The 17,912-nt window shown below is 45.5% G+C and overlaps 1 protein-coding gene across 2 annotated transcripts in view; it reads left to right on the forward strand.

Moving 5' to 3' along the window:
- Positions 1-17,912, forward strand: part of TMEM120A (transmembrane protein 120A) — a 48,574-nt gene that overhangs the window by 10,372 nt on the left and 20,290 nt on the right. The window contains exon 1 of one of the 2 annotated variants that reach the window (XM_073665438.1): positions 15,162-15,232. The exons of the other annotated variant lie outside the window; for it this stretch is intronic. Coding sequence (XP_073521539.1) covers positions 15,203-15,232 — 30 coding nt within the window. The 5' untranslated portion in view covers positions 15,162-15,202. Of the gene's footprint in view, positions 1-15,161; positions 15,233-17,912 lie in introns of those variants that run through there. 2 annotated transcript variants of the gene reach the window in all.

Raw genomic sequence — 17,912 nt, forward strand, 5'->3', positions numbered from 1 at the left:
TGCATCTCCCCCACACATGTGCATCTCCCATCTCCCCCCCCCACACGTGCATCTCCCATCTCCCCCCCACACACACATGTGCATCTCCCATCCCCCCCCACATGTGCATCTCCCATCCCCCCCCCACACACATGTGCATCTCCCATCCCCCCCACACACACATGTGCATCTCCCATCTCCCCCCCCCTACACACATGTGCATCTCCCATCTCCCCCCCCTACACACATGTGCATCTCCCATCTCCCCCCCCACACACATGTGCATCTCCCATCTCCCCCCCCTACACACATGTGCATCTCCCATCTCCCCCCCTACACACATGTGCATCTCCCATCTCCCCCCCCACACACATGTGCATCTCCCATCTCCCCCCCCACATACATGTGCATCTCCCATCTCCCCCCCCACACACATGTGCATCTCCCATCTCCCCCCCCCCACACACGTGCATCTCCCATCTCCCCCCCCCCCACACACATGTGCATCTCCCATCTCCCCACCCACACACATGTGCATCTCCCATCTCCCCCCCCCCCACACACACACACACACACACACACACATGTGCTTCTCCCATCTCTCCACTCCTAGTTAATTGTATTTTAAAAAAAATAAAACTTGTTATACTTACCCCCATGCGATCCCTGCAGAATCCTGGCGCTCGTCCAAATCGCTGACAGCAGGTTCTCCTGACTTCCGGCCATGTGACGGCACCGTCACATGACCGGAAGTCAGGGGAATCATGAAGGCGCTGCTGCAACAGCGCAGCTCAGCGCTGAAATGTCCCGGACCCGGCGCTTAGCATGGGGCCGGGGGCCCCATGAGGAGAGAGACGCACAAGAGGGGGGCCCCCGAGGGGGCCCCTACCGGCCGGGCCCCATACTAGAGTCAGGGCAGTCATGCCCTGATGGCGGCCCTGCTGGAGGCTGGAGGGGCCCCCTCTCCCTCGGGGCCCCCGTTCAATGAACCGGCTGCACGGGCGGTAGTTCCGCCCCTGACTGGAAGCCTGTGCTAGCATTTCTTCTGTGGTGTTGCCATCTGTGTGTCAAGAGTGGGAGAAGAGGGTTGCATTGACAATCCAACACAATGGGCAGCACTTTGAACACATTTTATAAGTGGTCATAAACTTGTAAATAACTCATGAAATAATAAAGTTACGTTAAAACCAAGCACGCCATTGTTTTTCTTATGAAATTCTCAATAAGTTTGATGTGTCACATGACCCTCTTCCCATTGAAAAAAATAAAGTTGGATCCAAAATGGCCGACTTCAAAATGGCCACCATGGTCACCCCCCCATTTGGAAAAGTTTTCCCCCTCCCATATACTAATGTGCCACAAACAGGAAGTTGATATCACCAACCATTCCCATTTAATTTAGGTGTATCCATATAAATGGCCCAACCCTGTAGATTCCATCTTCCCAGCTAATAGAAACAGCTCCCATAGTGCAGAGCATACAGCTCTTGAAATCAAAAGATACTTTATTTCATATACACACAATATTAATATTAACAGTGCAGAGATTGGAACCAATATTGCCCCATGTAGTAGCCGTTGGGAACGCTTGTGAGACATTTTGGTTGAAAAAAAGTCTGTCATCCCCAAAACACTATTTAAACTAAGTCATATAGGGGATTAGACCCTATAACCACAATATCTTTGTCAAGAGAAAGAGGGCACCTCCATATAGAAGGGGATCAACCTACATCTTGCTCTACTGAAACATCCGCAAGTGTATGTGTGCTACTCCCTTGTCCCGGCACCAGCGATGGGCCCTGCTCATTCTCCTATGGCCTCTTTCCTTTGCTGTAATCTATGCCAGGTTTTTCAAGTGACCCGGCAAACTTCTTTGATATTATTAAAAAAGTGCCACTGTTACAATCATTTCTCTCTCTTCTGACATGATATACATGTCAGAGGAGATAGAAATGATGCCCACCCAGTACCTCCGCTATCCGGGGGTCCTCCTCCTCCATCCCTCGCATCATCTTCCTGTAAAAATAAAAAATAAAAAAAAATGGCAGGCTCATGTGCAGTGCGCCTGCCGAGATCTGCCAGCCGGTGCCGGCAACAGCAGATCATTTTTTCTATTGGTTCCTGCTGATCACTGTGCTATCACAGTGATCTGTGATATCACAGTGATCAAAAGCCAATAATTAATCAAATCCCCCTTTGTCACCCCTTTAGTCAAATAAAAATTATGAAATAAAAAAAAAAAAAATTGTTTTCATTCTTTGCGGTTGGGGTTAGGATTGTTTTTTTTTTTATTTATTTTTTTCCAAAAGTTAAAAAAAAAATAAATGACAATATGGCGCCTAGTGTTGAGCGCAAGTGCTTGCTAGTTTGCATCAGGTGCTCGGGTATGCACCGAGTATCGTGGATGCTCAAGTGACGTGCTCGAATTCCCGCCCCGCATGTTTTGCAGCTGTTAGACCCCGCAAAAAACATGCGGGGATTGCCCATGTATGGCAGGCAATCCCCACATGATTTTTTTACCAGTTCGTCCATCATGACAGCACGACAGGAGGTAGTTCCTCTGACCTTCTAGGGACAGGAAACACATGAGAGGTTTAAAGCCCCTCCCCCCCACCTCACCCTCAGTGTTTTTCCTGTCCCTAGCAGGACAGGATGCCGTCAGAGAGGACGAACAACAAAAGATGAATTACCTGAGAGCCAGGGTGGATCGGCGGGGCTGACCTCTTCCCTTCCCCCGGTCAAGAGGCTCTGCGCTGATACCCCACTGAGGGTCCCTCAGCTGGGTCGGTGGAGGGGACTCCCGACAGCTTCGCACCCCTCATACAGAGGGCTCTAGGCTGCATCCTGCTGCCCGCTGGTGGTCTCCACGCTAAAACCTCCTTGCCCTTCCGGAATACGGGGCCAGGAGATCGTGAGGCAGCCGGCCGAACTTCCGGAGCGGCCGGAGACTGCCTTGCGCAGGCGCCCTGGAGCGACACCACTACTTCCGGGGCGCACTATGATGAAGTGCTGGAGCGCGCGCGATCTGGAAGTTGGCGTGCGTTCCAGGGTGGAGCGCATGCAGAACCGGAAGTGTGCCCCTTTGGCGTGCGTTCCATGGTGGAGTGCACGCCGAATGCTGGGGGGCATACAGGGCAGCAGAAGAAGACACCCCTGCAAGGAAACCGCAGTGGCTGTCATGGAGGGCGGGCCTTACATCACCTGGATCAGGTAAGACCCTTTAAAGGGTACCCTTGTGCACACACTGCCTGACACAATGGAGTCTAACCCTGTAAGGTCAGAAGCCCCATCTGAGTCCCTGGGTAGTGTAAGGCTGTGTGCACACGATGCGTTTTTAATGTGTTTCCGCAGCGTTTTTGCAGCTGCGGAAATGCATTAAAAACGCATGGTAGAAGGGCAGCAATGTTCCCCAATGATAATCCGCATGTGCTGTGCCCATGCTGCGGATTTTTCCGCAGCGTTTATGCTGCGCTCAAAAATCCGCAGCATGTCCATTAATTTTGCGGAAACGCGGCGTTTTCGCCGCCATTGACTTGCATTAGACCGCATGGATTACGCATCACTGTATATGTAGATGCGTAATCCACGCGTTCTAATGTGCGGATGGTACCCGGGTGTGGAGGAGAGGAGAGTCTCATCCACACCCAGGTACCATTAAAAAATCTGTAAAAAAAGAATAAAATAAAAAATAAATGTATACTTACCTTCTGTCGGCCCGCGCACCGCTCTTGCTTGGTTCCCGGCACTTTGCAGTGAGTTGAAGGACCTGCGCTGACGTCAGAGTGATGTGACGGGTCACGTGATGCTGACTTCAGCAGGTCTTTCAATTCAATGTTGCCGGCAAGGGAGAACGGAGTGAGCGGGACACCGGGGGCCATCGGAGGGTAAGTATACATTATTTTTTATTTTTACCACTCTCTCTGGTCACACTATATAAATCCATGCTGTTTGCATGGATTTATATAGTGTGACCTAGTTGTCACAAGCACTTTCCAAGCGATGCTAATCGCTTGGAAAGCGCTTGTCAATCCGCATGCGAAAATGTCAGTGGGTAACCGCTCCATTTCCGCATGTACAATCCGCATGCGTTTTTTTCTGCCAGGGAGATGCAGAAACGCTCAGGAAAAAATCCTGAGCATTTCTGCATCGTGTGCACATAGCCTAAGTATTTTTCTACCTCAAATCCCTCAGATCCACTAAAAATTGGTAGAATTGGGTATTAAATAAATATTCCCATGTCTCCCTTAAAATAGGATAGAGGAACCCAAAGATCCGGATCCTCCTCTAAAAAATCACGAAGATGCATATCATGTAATTCTAAACTACAGGATTCCTATAAAAAGCAATTTTGTAAGGAATGCATCGCTAAAGTTCTTAAGGAGGAGAAGGCATCATTTCTAACAGACATGCGGTCTATGATCCGGGAGGAAGTTAGGAATACGATTTCTGAACTCGTACCCGCCCAGTCATCCCAGATATCCCAGACTGTACAGTCCTCCTGCCGCCATAAAAGACCTAGATGGGAAATGGAGGAATCATCTGAGGAAGGGGAATATCTGGATTCCTCCTTGGAACAGTCAGGAAGGAGTGGAAGAAACTCTCTCCCAAACACCTTCAGAAGAAAGGAAAAAATATATGTTTTCAATTGAACACATAGATGATCTATTAAAGTCCGTGAGGAGCACTATGAATTTAGAAGAGACTCGCGTACCCATTTCTAAGCAGGATGAAATGTTTTCAGGCCTTAGACAAAGAAATAGAGTCTTTACAGTTAATGAGAACATTAAAGCTATGATTCTCGAGGAATGGGAAGATGCAGAGAAAAAACTCACCATTCTGAGAGAATTTAGGGCCCGGCTTCCATTCAACCCTGAGGATATCAAACTATGGGAGGAAGTTCCCAAAGTGGATATTCCCATTGCAAAAGTTGCAAGGAAAATGTCTATTCCTTTTGAGGACATTTCCTGTCTAAAGGACGCAATGGACAGGAAAGCGGAGACTATGCTGAAAAGATGCTGGGAAACATCAGCTGCGGTTATAAAAACCAATATAGCGGCTACCTCCGTAGCTAGGTCTATGTGTCTATGGATAGACGAGCTTTCAGACCATATCGTCTCTAATAACCTTAGAGAAATAATATCAGAATCCCTTCCATTATTAAAAATAGCGACACAGTTTTTGGCTGACGCTTCAGCTGAATCTGTTAGATTCACATGCAGAATTCGGCTCAAAACTTGGACTGGGGATAACCACTCAAAAAATAAGCTTTGTTCTATCCCCTTTTCTGGTTCCCAGGTTTTCTGTCCAGTCCTTGATGAGATTCTGGAAAGGGCGTCTGATAAAAAGAAAGGGTTTCCCGAAGAAAAAACAGAGATATCAGCCCTTTCGTAAATCCCGATCCCCTAAACGAGGCTATAGGGGTAAAGGTAAAATGGGGAGATGGTCCTACAAAAAAGGGGGAAGAGATAGAGCAGCCCAGTTTTTCTCTGGCCCTCCGAGTAGTCCCTGACTCTATGGGGGTTGGGAAGAGGCTTCGCTTTTTTGGGGAAAAATAGCAGGCCATAACAAAAAAACAATGGCTTCTGCGCACAATAAAAGAGGGATACAAAATAGAATTTTCCCATCCTCCCCCACAACGTTTTCAGATTACCCACTCTCTCTCCCTCTGCCTCTCGGGCCCTTTGGCTCGATGTAATAACCTTGGAATCTATCGGGGCGGTGGAACAAGTACCTCCCTTGGAAATAGGATTAGGCCACTATTCCTCCCTCTTCTCGATCTTGAAACCGTCAGGCAAAAGACGTACGGTAATAAATCTAAAGCCCCTATATCATTCAGTGCAGTACAGAAGATTCAAGATGGAGACAATCAGGTCCAGCATCCGTCTAATACAAAAAGATTCCGTAATGTGCACCCTAGATCTCCGGGATGCATATTATCACGTCCCTATCCATCCGACCCATCATCAATACTTGAGATTTGCCCTAGAGCGAGGAGACAGAGTATATCACTTCCAGTTTAGTTGTCTTCCTTTCGGTCTGTCATCGGCTCCCAGAATTTTTACAAAGCTAATAACGGAGGTGGTAGCCTTCCTCAGAAAACAGGGCATAATTATAATATCATATCTGGACGATATATTGTTAGTGGCCGAATCAGAGCCCGCTCTTCTCCAACAACAAATAAAGACAATCGAAACCCTACAAACCTTAGGATGGGGAATCAATTGGGAAAAATCAAGTCTACAATCAAGCACCGAAAAGGTGTTCTTAGGAGTACTTCTACACTCTCATCTCCAGAATTCTTCCCTGCCTGTAACGAAACAGCAGGAAATCGGTCTCAAAATCCGAAATTTCCAGAAAAAGACTTTCACGACTGTCAGATTCGCCATGACATCATGTATTCCCAGTGTAAAATGGGCCCAGGCCCACACGAGACCCCTGCAACGAGCAGTCCTATCTACCTGGAACAAACAATCTTCAGGTCTAAACAAAAAGATGAAATGGACACCAGAAACAAAACTTTCTCTTTCTTGGTGGACAAGACCCTCAAATCTAAGAAAGGCAGTAGAATGGATCCTCCTTCCTATGGTGCAGATCTCCACAGATGCCAGTCAAAGAGGCTGGGGGGCGAATATAGAGGGCAGATACTTCCAGGGCTCATGGCCTCCCGATCTGCAAAAAAGATCTTCAAACTTCAAAGAACTAAGGGCGGTCTGGGAAGTTCTTCAACAAGGCCAAGATCTACTCAGAGGAAACCACATAAAAAATTTTTCGGACAACAGGACGACTATCGCCTTTCTTCGTCGGCAGGGAGGCCCCAAAGGAATACAGTTGCAGATGTTAGCAACATAAATCTTCCAGTGGGCTGAAGTGAATGTTCTTTTGGTGTCAGCAATTCACCTCAGAGGATCCGAGAACACAATAGCGGACTACCTCAGCAGAGAGAAAGTCTGGTCCTCCGAGTGGGAGCTGAACCCAGATGTCTTCAAGCAAATAATCCAGAAATAGGGCTGTCCCTCCATAGATTTGTTTGCAACCAAAAGGAACAGGAAGCTCCAGCGATTCTTCTCCATCAACCAGGGCGACAACCCGGAAGGCGTAGACGCGCTCTCTCAGCCCTGGGGAAGAGATCTTGTATATACCTTCCCTCCGATGCCCCTAATCTCGAGAGTATTGAGGAAGATAAGACAGGAGCAGACAACTTTGATTCTAGTAATGCCTTACTGGCCCAAGAAGAGCTGGTTTCCGTTGTTACAACAAATGTCGATGGATCACCCATTTATTCTTCCACGCCGGGTAGACCTTCTATCTCAGGGTCCCTTGTATTATCAAGATGTCCATCTTCTCCTGTTAACAGCGTGGATCCTGAAAGGCACATGCTAGCTTCCAAGGGCTTATCGGATCGTGTAATCTCGACTTTACAAGCCAGCAGAAAACCGATAACCTCAACCATATACTCCCGAGTGTGGAAGCAATTTTGCTTATTTACTGGAGAATCAGGCATGGGCTTAGATAAGCCCGACATTTTAGACTTTCTCCAACAAGGATTTGATAAGGGCCTTAGGCCGAACACATTAAAAGTGCATATTTCTGCCCTGAGTTCCCTTTCCTAGACTATCCCTTAGCACAGTGGTCGGCAAACTTTTTTGCACCAGGGACCGGCTTTAAGCAAGACCAGTTTTCAACGGCCCGGTGGGGGTGGGGGCGGGGCTTTGGTCATATGTGGGTGGGGTTATGGAAGGGTGGAGCTTAGTGCATACTTATCATATAATTATGACATTTATAATGAGAATGTGATTCAACTTACCATAGGTTCAGAATGAGTGGGAGCACCAGGCTTGTTTCCCTGGATCAGTGGGAGCACTGGGCTTGTTTTCCTGCAACAAGACGGTCCCATCTAGGGGTGATGGGAGACAGTGAAACCCGAAGTGTGTTCCTTATGTCCAGTCTACTCCGTAATCTCGTTTTTGCTGTTGTCATGGCAGAAAACCCAGTTTCACAAAGATAGGATGTTGGAAAAGGAAGCAGAGTTTTCAGTGCTTTGGTGGCGATCCCAGGATATTCAGCCTTTACTTTAATCCAGAATGTTGGGAGATTTGAAGTCTCAAACATACTTTTAAGGCTACCATCATTTGCAATCTCAAGCAGTTGGTCTTCTTCAAGCACGGACAAGGTCGATTCACCTGGCTTGTTCACAAATGGGTTGTGAATCCATTCCTTCCTAGTTGGTGGGTCTTTTGTGGTCGGAAAATAGCGCTCAAACTCTTCTGAAAGCTGAGATAGGTGATCATGCACCAGCTGGGAGAATGAAGGCTCAGGCTCGGTCTCTTCGAAAATTCCTGCTAATGTTTGAAACATGTCAAATATCCCTGTTCTCACTCGCCGTCCCCACACTTCCAGTTTGGCTTTAAATGCAGCAACTTTATCTGCCAACTTGAAGGCAGTTGTCATTCTCCCCTGAAGTGACAGATTAAGTTCGTTCAAAAAGTTGAATATGTCACATAAGTAAGCAAGTTTTGTGACCCATTCCTTACTACTGAAATGTGCTGCAAGTGGCGATTCTTTTTCTAAAAGAAATCTATAAAGCGGGTCTCGTAACTCAAAAACTCTGGCCAGTGCTCTACCTTTAGAAAGCCATCTGACTTCTGTGTGTAGGAGAAGACGTTTGTGCTCCGCGTCCATCTCCTCACAGAGCTGCTCGAACAGACGTGAGTTAAGGGCATGTGCTTTTATGTGATTAACAACTTTAATCACATCTTACAAAACGCTGTTAAGTTCAGGTGACATTTTTCGGCTTGCCAGCATTTCTCTATGGATGACACAGTGCGTAGACTCGCATTCAGACGCAACCTCTTTGACCCGGGTAGTTAAACCAGAAAGCCGTCCCGTCATGGCAGCTGCTCCGTCTGTGCATATACCGACACAAAATGACCAGTTTAGGTTTCCTGATATGTAATCATCCAAAGACTTGAATAGTTCTGCACCTGTGGTGTTGGCTGGCAACAATAATGCACATAACATATCCTCATGCACATCCTCCTGAAAAATATATCGCACATAAACAAGCATCATTGCCTTGTTGTCAACGTCCGTAGACTCGTCAACCTGGATTGCGTACCATGGTGACGCATTAATCCTCTCCAACAATTGTACCTCGATGTCTTCTGCTATTTCATTAATTCGTCTACTGACCGTGCTCGCTGAAAGAGGAACCTGTGCCACTTTTTTAACCGCAGCCTCTCCTAAAAGTTCCTGGCAAATGTTCTTAGCGGCAGGCAGGATCAACTCTTCACCAATAGTGAAGGGCTTCTTAGCCTTGGCAATGCGGTTAGCCACTAAGAATGATGCTCTCAGAGCAGACACATTTGTTGATGTGGTGGCCTTCAATAATTGCTTCTGTCCTTCGTGTTCGCGTTTTTTTTCTTTCAAAAAACTCCAAAGGCTTGTCTTTTGATGCAGGGTGCTTGGTCTGTAAGTGGCGAACCAGTTTTGAAGGCTTCATGGCCTCGTTGGATAGCCGGTCGCCACATATCAGACAGAGTGGGCTTGGGGCATGTGAATCGCCAGTTGCGATGAACCCATAATTTAAGTAGGACTCATTGTATTTTCTTTTAAATGCAGCTTTCTTTTTTTTTAGCAGTCATGGAGCCTTCATCTGTCTCATTGGGTCTTTCTTCCTTTTCAAAGAAGCTCTTCAGTGATGTTTGTTTTTTACTCATTTTACAAGGGTTAGAGGTGAAGGCGTAGTGGGCCCCTAACACAGAAAGATGGCTACTGCTACTGGAGACGGGCACTGATGATGATGACCACTACTGCTGCTACTGGACACAGCCACTGCTGCTATGAATTTTCACTGTTATTTTCTTTTTTCACTTTAACCAGAAAATCTGCTGCTGGGCCGCACGACACCAGAACACAGCTACAGGAGTCATAAGGGTGGGACACCTGACGTCATATCTAGCTGCCCATTTGTATCCAGAGCCCCTCCCCCTCCAACTCACAGCTAGCAGGAGGGGAAGGAGCGCTGGACACACATGACCTGCTTGTCCCTGCTCCTGCCTGAGCACATTCTGTGAGTAGGGCCGCATGGCTAATTATCTATTCACTGCCAGTCCCTCCTCCTCTTTTCTTATAGGCTACTGATCACATGCTGGCTTTCTCCCTGCTGATCCTCTACAACTGTCAGTGGCGCCGAGGACCGGCTGAAAAACCCCAACGTCCTGGTCCGCGGACCGGCGGTTGGGGACCTCTGCCTTAGCAGACCACCCATGGGTATCAAGGTTTACCAGAGCAATCTCTCGTCTAAAACCTACGCTTAGGAATCTTGTACCATCATGGGACCTAAGACTAGTGTTAGGAGCCTTATATAAATCTCCATTTGAGCCTTTGGAGCCGTCAGGGATAGATCTACTCTCCATGAAAACAGTTTTTCTGGTAGCAGTCACCACGGCAAAATGGGTAGGGGAGATCCAAGCACTCTCTATTCTAGATCTTTACCTGAAAGTACTAGATGACAGGTTGGTTCTCAGATTGGATCCCTCTTTCCTTCCCAAAGTGATATCCAAGGCAAACTTGAACCAGGAAATAATCCTACCATCCTTTTGTCAATCTCCAAAAAAGGACAAAGAGAAATCATTTCATACTCTGGACGTCAGGAGATCAGTCATTTACTATATGGAAGCAACAGCTCCCTGGAGTTCCTCCAATATTCAGGAGCAAACAAAGGCAAGAAAGCCTCTAAACCAACCTTAGCAAGATGGATAACCAAAACTAACGCTCTTGCGTATGAGTCAGAGAAAAAGGACCCGTTAGAGCTCTAACGGGTCCTTTTTCTCTGACTCATACGCAAGAGCGTTAGTTTTGGTTATCCATCTTGCTAAGGTTGGTTTAGAGGCTTTCTTGCCTTTGTGGAGTTTCTACCTCTTGGGCAGAGAAGGCAGGAGCATCGGTAGAACAAATCTGCCAGGCAACTTGGTCTAATATTTCTACCTTTAGCAAACACTACAAATTATATGTTCCGTCCAGCCAAAAGCTAGCTTATGGTCGTAGGTTCTGCAAGCAGTAGTCCCACCCTAATGACCGTTTTGATTTGGTATTTCTCCTGTCGTGCTGTCATGATGGACGAACTGGTAAAATAGGAATTATTCCTACCGTTAATTACGTTTCCAGGAGTCCATCATGACAGCACCGTTATATTCCCTCCCCTACTCTTTATGCTAATGTGAATGTAACATTGGTGAATTTAATAAAATAGAGTTGCATCCATCCTGGGGTGGTGATTAGTACAAACACTGAGGGTGAAGTGGGGGGGGGGACTTTTAGCCTCTCATGTGTTTCCTGTCCCTAGAAGGTCAGAGGAACTACCTCCTGTCTTGCTGTCATGATGGACTCCTGGAAACATAATTAACGGTAGGAATAATTCCTATTTTTTTGGCACCCGAGATACTCAGTGCATACCCAATGCAAACTCGAGCAGCAAACACTTGCGCTCAACACTAATGACGACGTATTCAAAATGACGACCTAATGTTATCAAATGTGTAGTTCCTTAATCCTGATTATAAAATCTTTGTGGGGTGTAGTTTCCAAAATGGGGTCAGTTGTGGGGGTTTCTGCTGTTTAGGTCCCTTAGGCAGGGCTGTGGATTCGGTAAGCCAAACTTCCGACTCGAACTCCGACTCCTCAATTTCCATGACACGGCTCCACGACTCCAACTCTCTCATACATGGCTCATGTTTAAGTGATAAATTTATTGTAGCACAGATTCATCTCAGCTAAAAGTCTAGACACTTACAGTACAGACCAAAAGTTTGGACACACCTTCTCATTTAAATATTTTTCTGTATTTTCATGACTATGAAAATTGTACATTCACACTGAAGGCATCAAAACTATGAATTAACACATGTGGAATTATATACTTAACAAAAAAGTGTGAAACAACTGAAAATATGTCTTATATTCTAGGTTCTTCAAAGTAGCCACCTTTTGCTTTGATGACTGCTTTGCACACTCTTGGCATTCTCTTGATGAGCTTCAAGAGGTAGTCACCAGAAATGGTCTTCCAACAATCTTGAAGGAGTTCCCAGAGATGCTTAGCACTTGTTGGCCCTTTTGCCTTCACTCTGCGGTCCAGCTCACCCCAAACCATCTCGATTGGGTTCATTATAAGTCACTAGGTTCTATATGTGCGATGGAAGTCACTATTACAATATAAACCCGTGGAGCCTCATTATGACGCTCCATAGTCTTAAATAGTAAAAGCAACGTCTGGCTCACAAATGGTCACCTACGTGATCCGGCAATCTGGAATCACCGTCCCATGACAAGAGGACCAGAGTGACGCTGGACACCGGGAAAGACGGTGAACGTTGAGTATATTAATGCATTTATACCACATTACATGTACATTTTGACAGTTTAAGAGAATAAAAAATGACGGATTCTCTTATAATTTGGATGCACTACAGATTTGTTTTGTTGTTCTGAAATGGCTCCATGTGGATCTCGCACCTTGTGGCATAGGCCGTGTACTTTTTAATTTGTTTAAAAAAAAAAAAGTGGTGACGCTCCACCATGGAGAAGAGGGAGGCAGCGTCAGCAAGGTCACAGCATTTCACAGCTCCTTCTCCTCTCATGTCAACCAGGGCCTTTCCTGCACCTCAGAATTGTGTGCAGAGGCTAAATGCAGACTAGAACCGTTACACATGTTCCTTTCTATAGGTATTACCACCTGGGGCCCGTGATCCATACACCTATAACTTTAGTATCAATGTGTGTGCAAACTGGTTCTTTTTGCAAATGCTTGGCAGGTATGTGCCAGGATCCGGCAGCCCCAAGTGTATTGAAAAGTGTGGTTACAAAACCTTCAGTATTAAAGTCCCAGAGAGCCGATTATCTTTCTTAAAAGATATAGATTAGAAACATGGTGAAGCGTAGAGTTTCAGCTGTGATTTTTCTTTCTCACCTTTGCCTTTATTGAGACAGCATTAGCTTTAGGTTTTCTGAGTCTTATCTACTAGACAGGATAGGAGAGTGGTGATTAACCAGCTCATAATGTTGCATTTTGACCCGAGCATATAGAGCAGACTGTGCTACAGGAGCCCTTTGGCCTCATTAATATCTAGTTCTGTGCAAGACGTCTAACAATCTCTTTACAAAGGGGGATGAGGCTGGAGCATTGAGGTTGGCATGGAGCCCTTGATATTTCGATTGGCTCTCCCAGCAATGCTGTTAATAGGTGTCTCGTCTTACACTTTGACTTTATTTAGCACGGTGGCATATTTACAGGATAATCTCTTGATGTGTCATTTGGCATGCACTTTTTATATTAGCTATTATCGTAACCTTTTTGCACTTATAATGCCCCATTCTCATACTGCCCCATAGTATGAAGCATGATACAGATAGGGGTCCAATCTAAAGTGCCCCATGCACTAAATCGTTTCTGTACCCCAAAGGCACCATTGTCACTAATACAAAGGCCCTATATAAAATTCTGCCATCTACTTTATGCTTGCCTAAAGTGTCCCACATAATGTATCTTCTAAAGTCCTTTTGAAAGGTCATCATTATCATACCGGTGGGTCCAACACCCAGCACCCCCACTAATCACATGTTATTGAGTCCGGCAGTAGCAGGGTGTAAGAATTTACCAAAGCTGCACTGCACAATTCCGTTCAATGTGTAGCGAAATTTGCCGAGTACTGAACAATATCTCCTATTCTCTGATCAGTGGAGATACCGGGGTTGGGCCTCCCACCGACATCGTATTGATAACATGCACATGGTTTCCCTCCATGTGCCCCTTTTAAAATGTTTTCACACAGATTCTCTCTAAGCATCTCTTATAAAGAAACCAGATCACGTGCCCCAAAAGTGGCTTTAAAATTGTCAAATAGTGCATCTCAAAATACATGCCCTATACCTCATTATATGCCCACTGTAAGATGATGCTATTCATAAAATTTCCCCTAAATTGCTTGATCTAATATGTTAGGTTGTGCCCTTAAAATGCCCCACGTAAATTGATGCAATATACAATGTTAGCGCCCCTAAAGTGTTTTAAAATTGTTCCACTACATAATAATGCACAATACTTTCATCTTTCCCGTGAAAAGTTAATGCACATTGACTCAATGGCTGCCCGAGCAACCTACAACTGAGTACGGCAGATGTTAGTTGTCTAATAAGGGAGGTAAACATATGGGCCACTTTTAACATCTGTTTGGCTAGGTGTCTGCACCTTTACAATGCCTTATTGGTAGCCACCATAGTCTTTCACCTGTCAAGGAAAAGCTATGTGAGATAGCAGCCTGGGGAGGACTTGTGAGCAGTGGCCGCACCTCTTCCTGTTTGCTGACCGTGAAGAAGCCTGTCCATTGTATGGGCGTCGGTGAACTAGAGGTGCAGTGGACTTGCTCAACAGGGAGCATCGGTGGACTGGAGGCTATGACAAATATTGTCATCATTATTTGATGATGTTCAAATAAAGAGAGGCGGTAGACTGGAAGGAAGCGAGAGTGTGTGAAGCAGGGCCTGTGGAGAAGCTGCATAGTGTGTAGGCCGTGTGATTAGGCTTGTCACAACCCAACAAGGCTTAGAGAATATAATGGAGAGCAGCCTGGGAGATGTCAAAGAGACTTGTTGCCTTTTGGGAGTCCTTAGTTTGGGTTGCTAACTAACCTGTCTGTGTGCGCTGCATGCTCTCATCTGGGGGGGGAGGGACGTCAGTTTTATGAAGCCTGATGGAGCCAGTGTTGGCCCAGGAAAGAGGTTTGCTGGTGCAAGATTCATACCCAAGGAGATGGGGCTGTGCGAGATGGTAGCCTTATAGCTACTGGTGAGCAGTGTAAATCAGAGGATTGACTGACTGCCCTGAGGACTGTTTGTGGACTCGTAATTCAGTCCTGTGGTGTAATGAACTAGACTAGAGCATCATTAGGAGGGTCAGTTAAAGAAAGGCTCCTCACAATAGGGCTGGAAGTAGTAACAAACCTCCTATTGCTTGTTAGTGGGAAAGGTGCAAACACCGATTCCATTTTAACAGACTGGCACAATTGTCTATCTGGGATTTTATATCTACAATTCACCAGATTTACAGTTGGAAATGTGAAAAATAAATATATACGGTAAATAAAATTTTATATATATAATTTTTTTTTTTCATTGAAGGATCTTTATTTATGATAACCAGTGTTGACCAGAAACAGGAACTCCTGTTCAGATGGAATGTGAAGGGGCCCATACAAATAAAGTAGGCGAAAACCTGTTTTAAAGTCTTGCATAATTTCCTATAGCATCTGTCTATGACTTCATGTAAATGTTGAAATCATGGGAAAACATGAAAATATTTAGAATTTTTGCACAATAATTGACTTTATTATCTACATTAACTGTATTAACCCCTTAATGCCAAAGCCTGCATTCACCTTCCTCACCAAGCCAAATTTTTTAAATCTTCACTTTGTGGTAATAACTCTGAAATGCTTCCACACATCCAGGTAATTCTGAGATATTTTTCGTGACCTGTTGTTCATGTTAATGGTAAATTTAGATCAATATGATTTGCGTTTTACTTATTAACAAAAAATTGGAAATTTTTAATGAAAAATTTGCAATTTTTTTTAATTTTTATGCCCTTAAAATGTAGCCATACGACTAAAATTAATAAGTAATACTTTCCACATGTCTACTTTACATCAACATAATTTTTGAAATATACTTTTTTTTTGTTAAAAATGTAGAAGGGTTAAAAGTTTAGCAGCAATTTTTACAAATGTATAAAACCTTACTTGAAGTGACTTTTAGTCACCTATATGTCAGAAAACGCCCCATTAGAAAAAATGCACCCCTCAAAGTTATTAAAACCAAATTTAGGATGTTTGTTAACCCTTCAAGTGCTTCACAGGAATTAAACAGTGGAAGCAAAAAATAAAAATGTGTTATTTTCCACAAAAATGTTGCTTTAGCCCCAAATTTTTAACTTTCACAATAGTAATAGTAGAAAGGATGTGTACTGTCCAGGATGTGTACTGGTTTTAGGAGGATACAAGGGACCGGTTTATGTGTAGGTGTTGTTGGGACGACAGTGTAGTCTCTGGATCGACCCGTTAACCATGGTCAAGGGTCCAGATTTTTTTTTTTTTTTTCAGGGTTCGCTCTTCCAACAGAATTTATGGTCGCTCCGTTTAATGGCATGGCTGTTATAGCCACAGTTCTGACTGCATCGGGATTTTTGAATCCAATTATCTAGACTATGGTAAAGGCACGAAAGCTCTCCTCATTGTATATCTACCATTGTACTTGGAAGGTCTACTTTTGTTGCTGTGAATCCAGCAACGTGTCCCCGTTGTCCTTCTCCTTGCAGCTTCTTCTTCTATTTTGGCGGTCTGGTCGGGAGTTGGGACACTATCTTAATTTTCTCAAGGGTCAGATCTCTGTCTTGGCTATCCTATTTCAAAGAAATCTGGCTTCCAAGCCACGAGTCAAGACTTTTCTCCAGGGAATGGTGTATGCGAAGACATCGTACCTCACCACCTCCCCCCCCCCCTCACCCCCCCTTGATACTTGGGATTTTAATCTTGTTCTCAACATGCTTCAGTTCCCACCCTTTGAGCCATTGACAGACATCTTGCTGTTCCATCTCTTCTGTATGGTAGCTTTTCTTATCGCAATTATCTCCATCAGGCGGTTTCAGAGCTGGCTGTGCTTTACTGTCATGCTCTTTACCTCATCCTGCACCTGAACAAGGTGGTGTTGCATTCAGTTCAGTGATTTTGGCTTTCTTTTACTTTTTGTGGAGTAAAAATGTACGGTAATTACTTTTTTCTTCACTGCCCAATGGCATAAAATTCTGTGACACACCCATGGTGTCAATATGATCATTGCACCCTTAGATGAATTCAATTACAGGTGAATTTTGTTAAATGGGGACGTTTATGGAAGAGGAGGGGTTCTGACACCTCAGGGCCTCTTCCAGTGGATTATGGCACCCACAAACCATTCCAGCAAAATCTGAACTCCAGTACGGCGCTCCTTCCCTTCTGTGCTTTGCACTGTGCCTCAAAGGTAGTTTTAAACCACATATGGGGTATTGGCATACTCAGAAGAAATTGCATAACAAATTGTACCATTCATTTTCTCTCATTATTCCTTATAACAATTGAAAACTTGGGGTCAAGGCAACATTTTAGTGGAAATTTTCCATTGACTCAGCCCAATGTTATACAGTTCTGTGAATCGCCTTAGGGTTAAAAGTGCTCACTACACCCCTAGATTAATTCCTCAAGAGGTGTTGTTTCCAAAATGAAGTTGACGCGCCCTGGGCCTATGTGATGTAGCGTTGCGCACGCAGGGACTACCCGGAGCCGGATCTGATAGGGGTAGTAGTCTCGTGGCGGTGACCCGGTCCGTGCCCAGGGAGTCAGACTAAGTGGCGGTATATTAGCAGTAGATGTAGGACGACTACGCCACCCGTTGAATGCAGCTATGGAGCTGCCGCTGCAGGGCAGACCGCTGAGGCCGGTGGAAGGATGGTGCAGCGTGGATGGTATAACCCCCAACGGGAGGGGTATGGCCTCAGGGCAGCCGACGTGGATGATGGGGGTAGCAGGAATCACTCAGAGACGATGCGGTGTAGTTCAGGGTCTTTACTGGTGACAAAGATAGACCCACCCGGAGTACTGGCTAGCGGTCGGGGCCTGGTCAGTCCTTGAGCTGATGGGATCCCCCTTGGCCAGGCGGAGTTGTAGGCCTCCCCAACTAATTGTACTCTTCTGGCTACCTTGCTAGAGGCGGGTAAAGGTAGCCCACGTCCCTGAGTGTACCGTGTGGTGCTCACCCGTATGGCCGGTGACTCGGGGCCTTCTAGTAGCTTCCGCTCCACGACGGCGGTGCTGGTCCCACTCCTGTGACCGAGCCTTCGGGTTTCTGGG

Source organism: Phyllobates terribilis, unplaced genomic scaffold (assembly GCF_046119375.1).
Source record: "Phyllobates terribilis strain yellow unplaced genomic scaffold, ASM4611937v1 Scaffold_2__4_contigs__length_985480577, whole genome shotgun sequence".
Taxonomy (NCBI): domain Eukaryota; kingdom Metazoa; phylum Chordata; class Amphibia; order Anura; family Dendrobatidae; genus Phyllobates; species Phyllobates terribilis.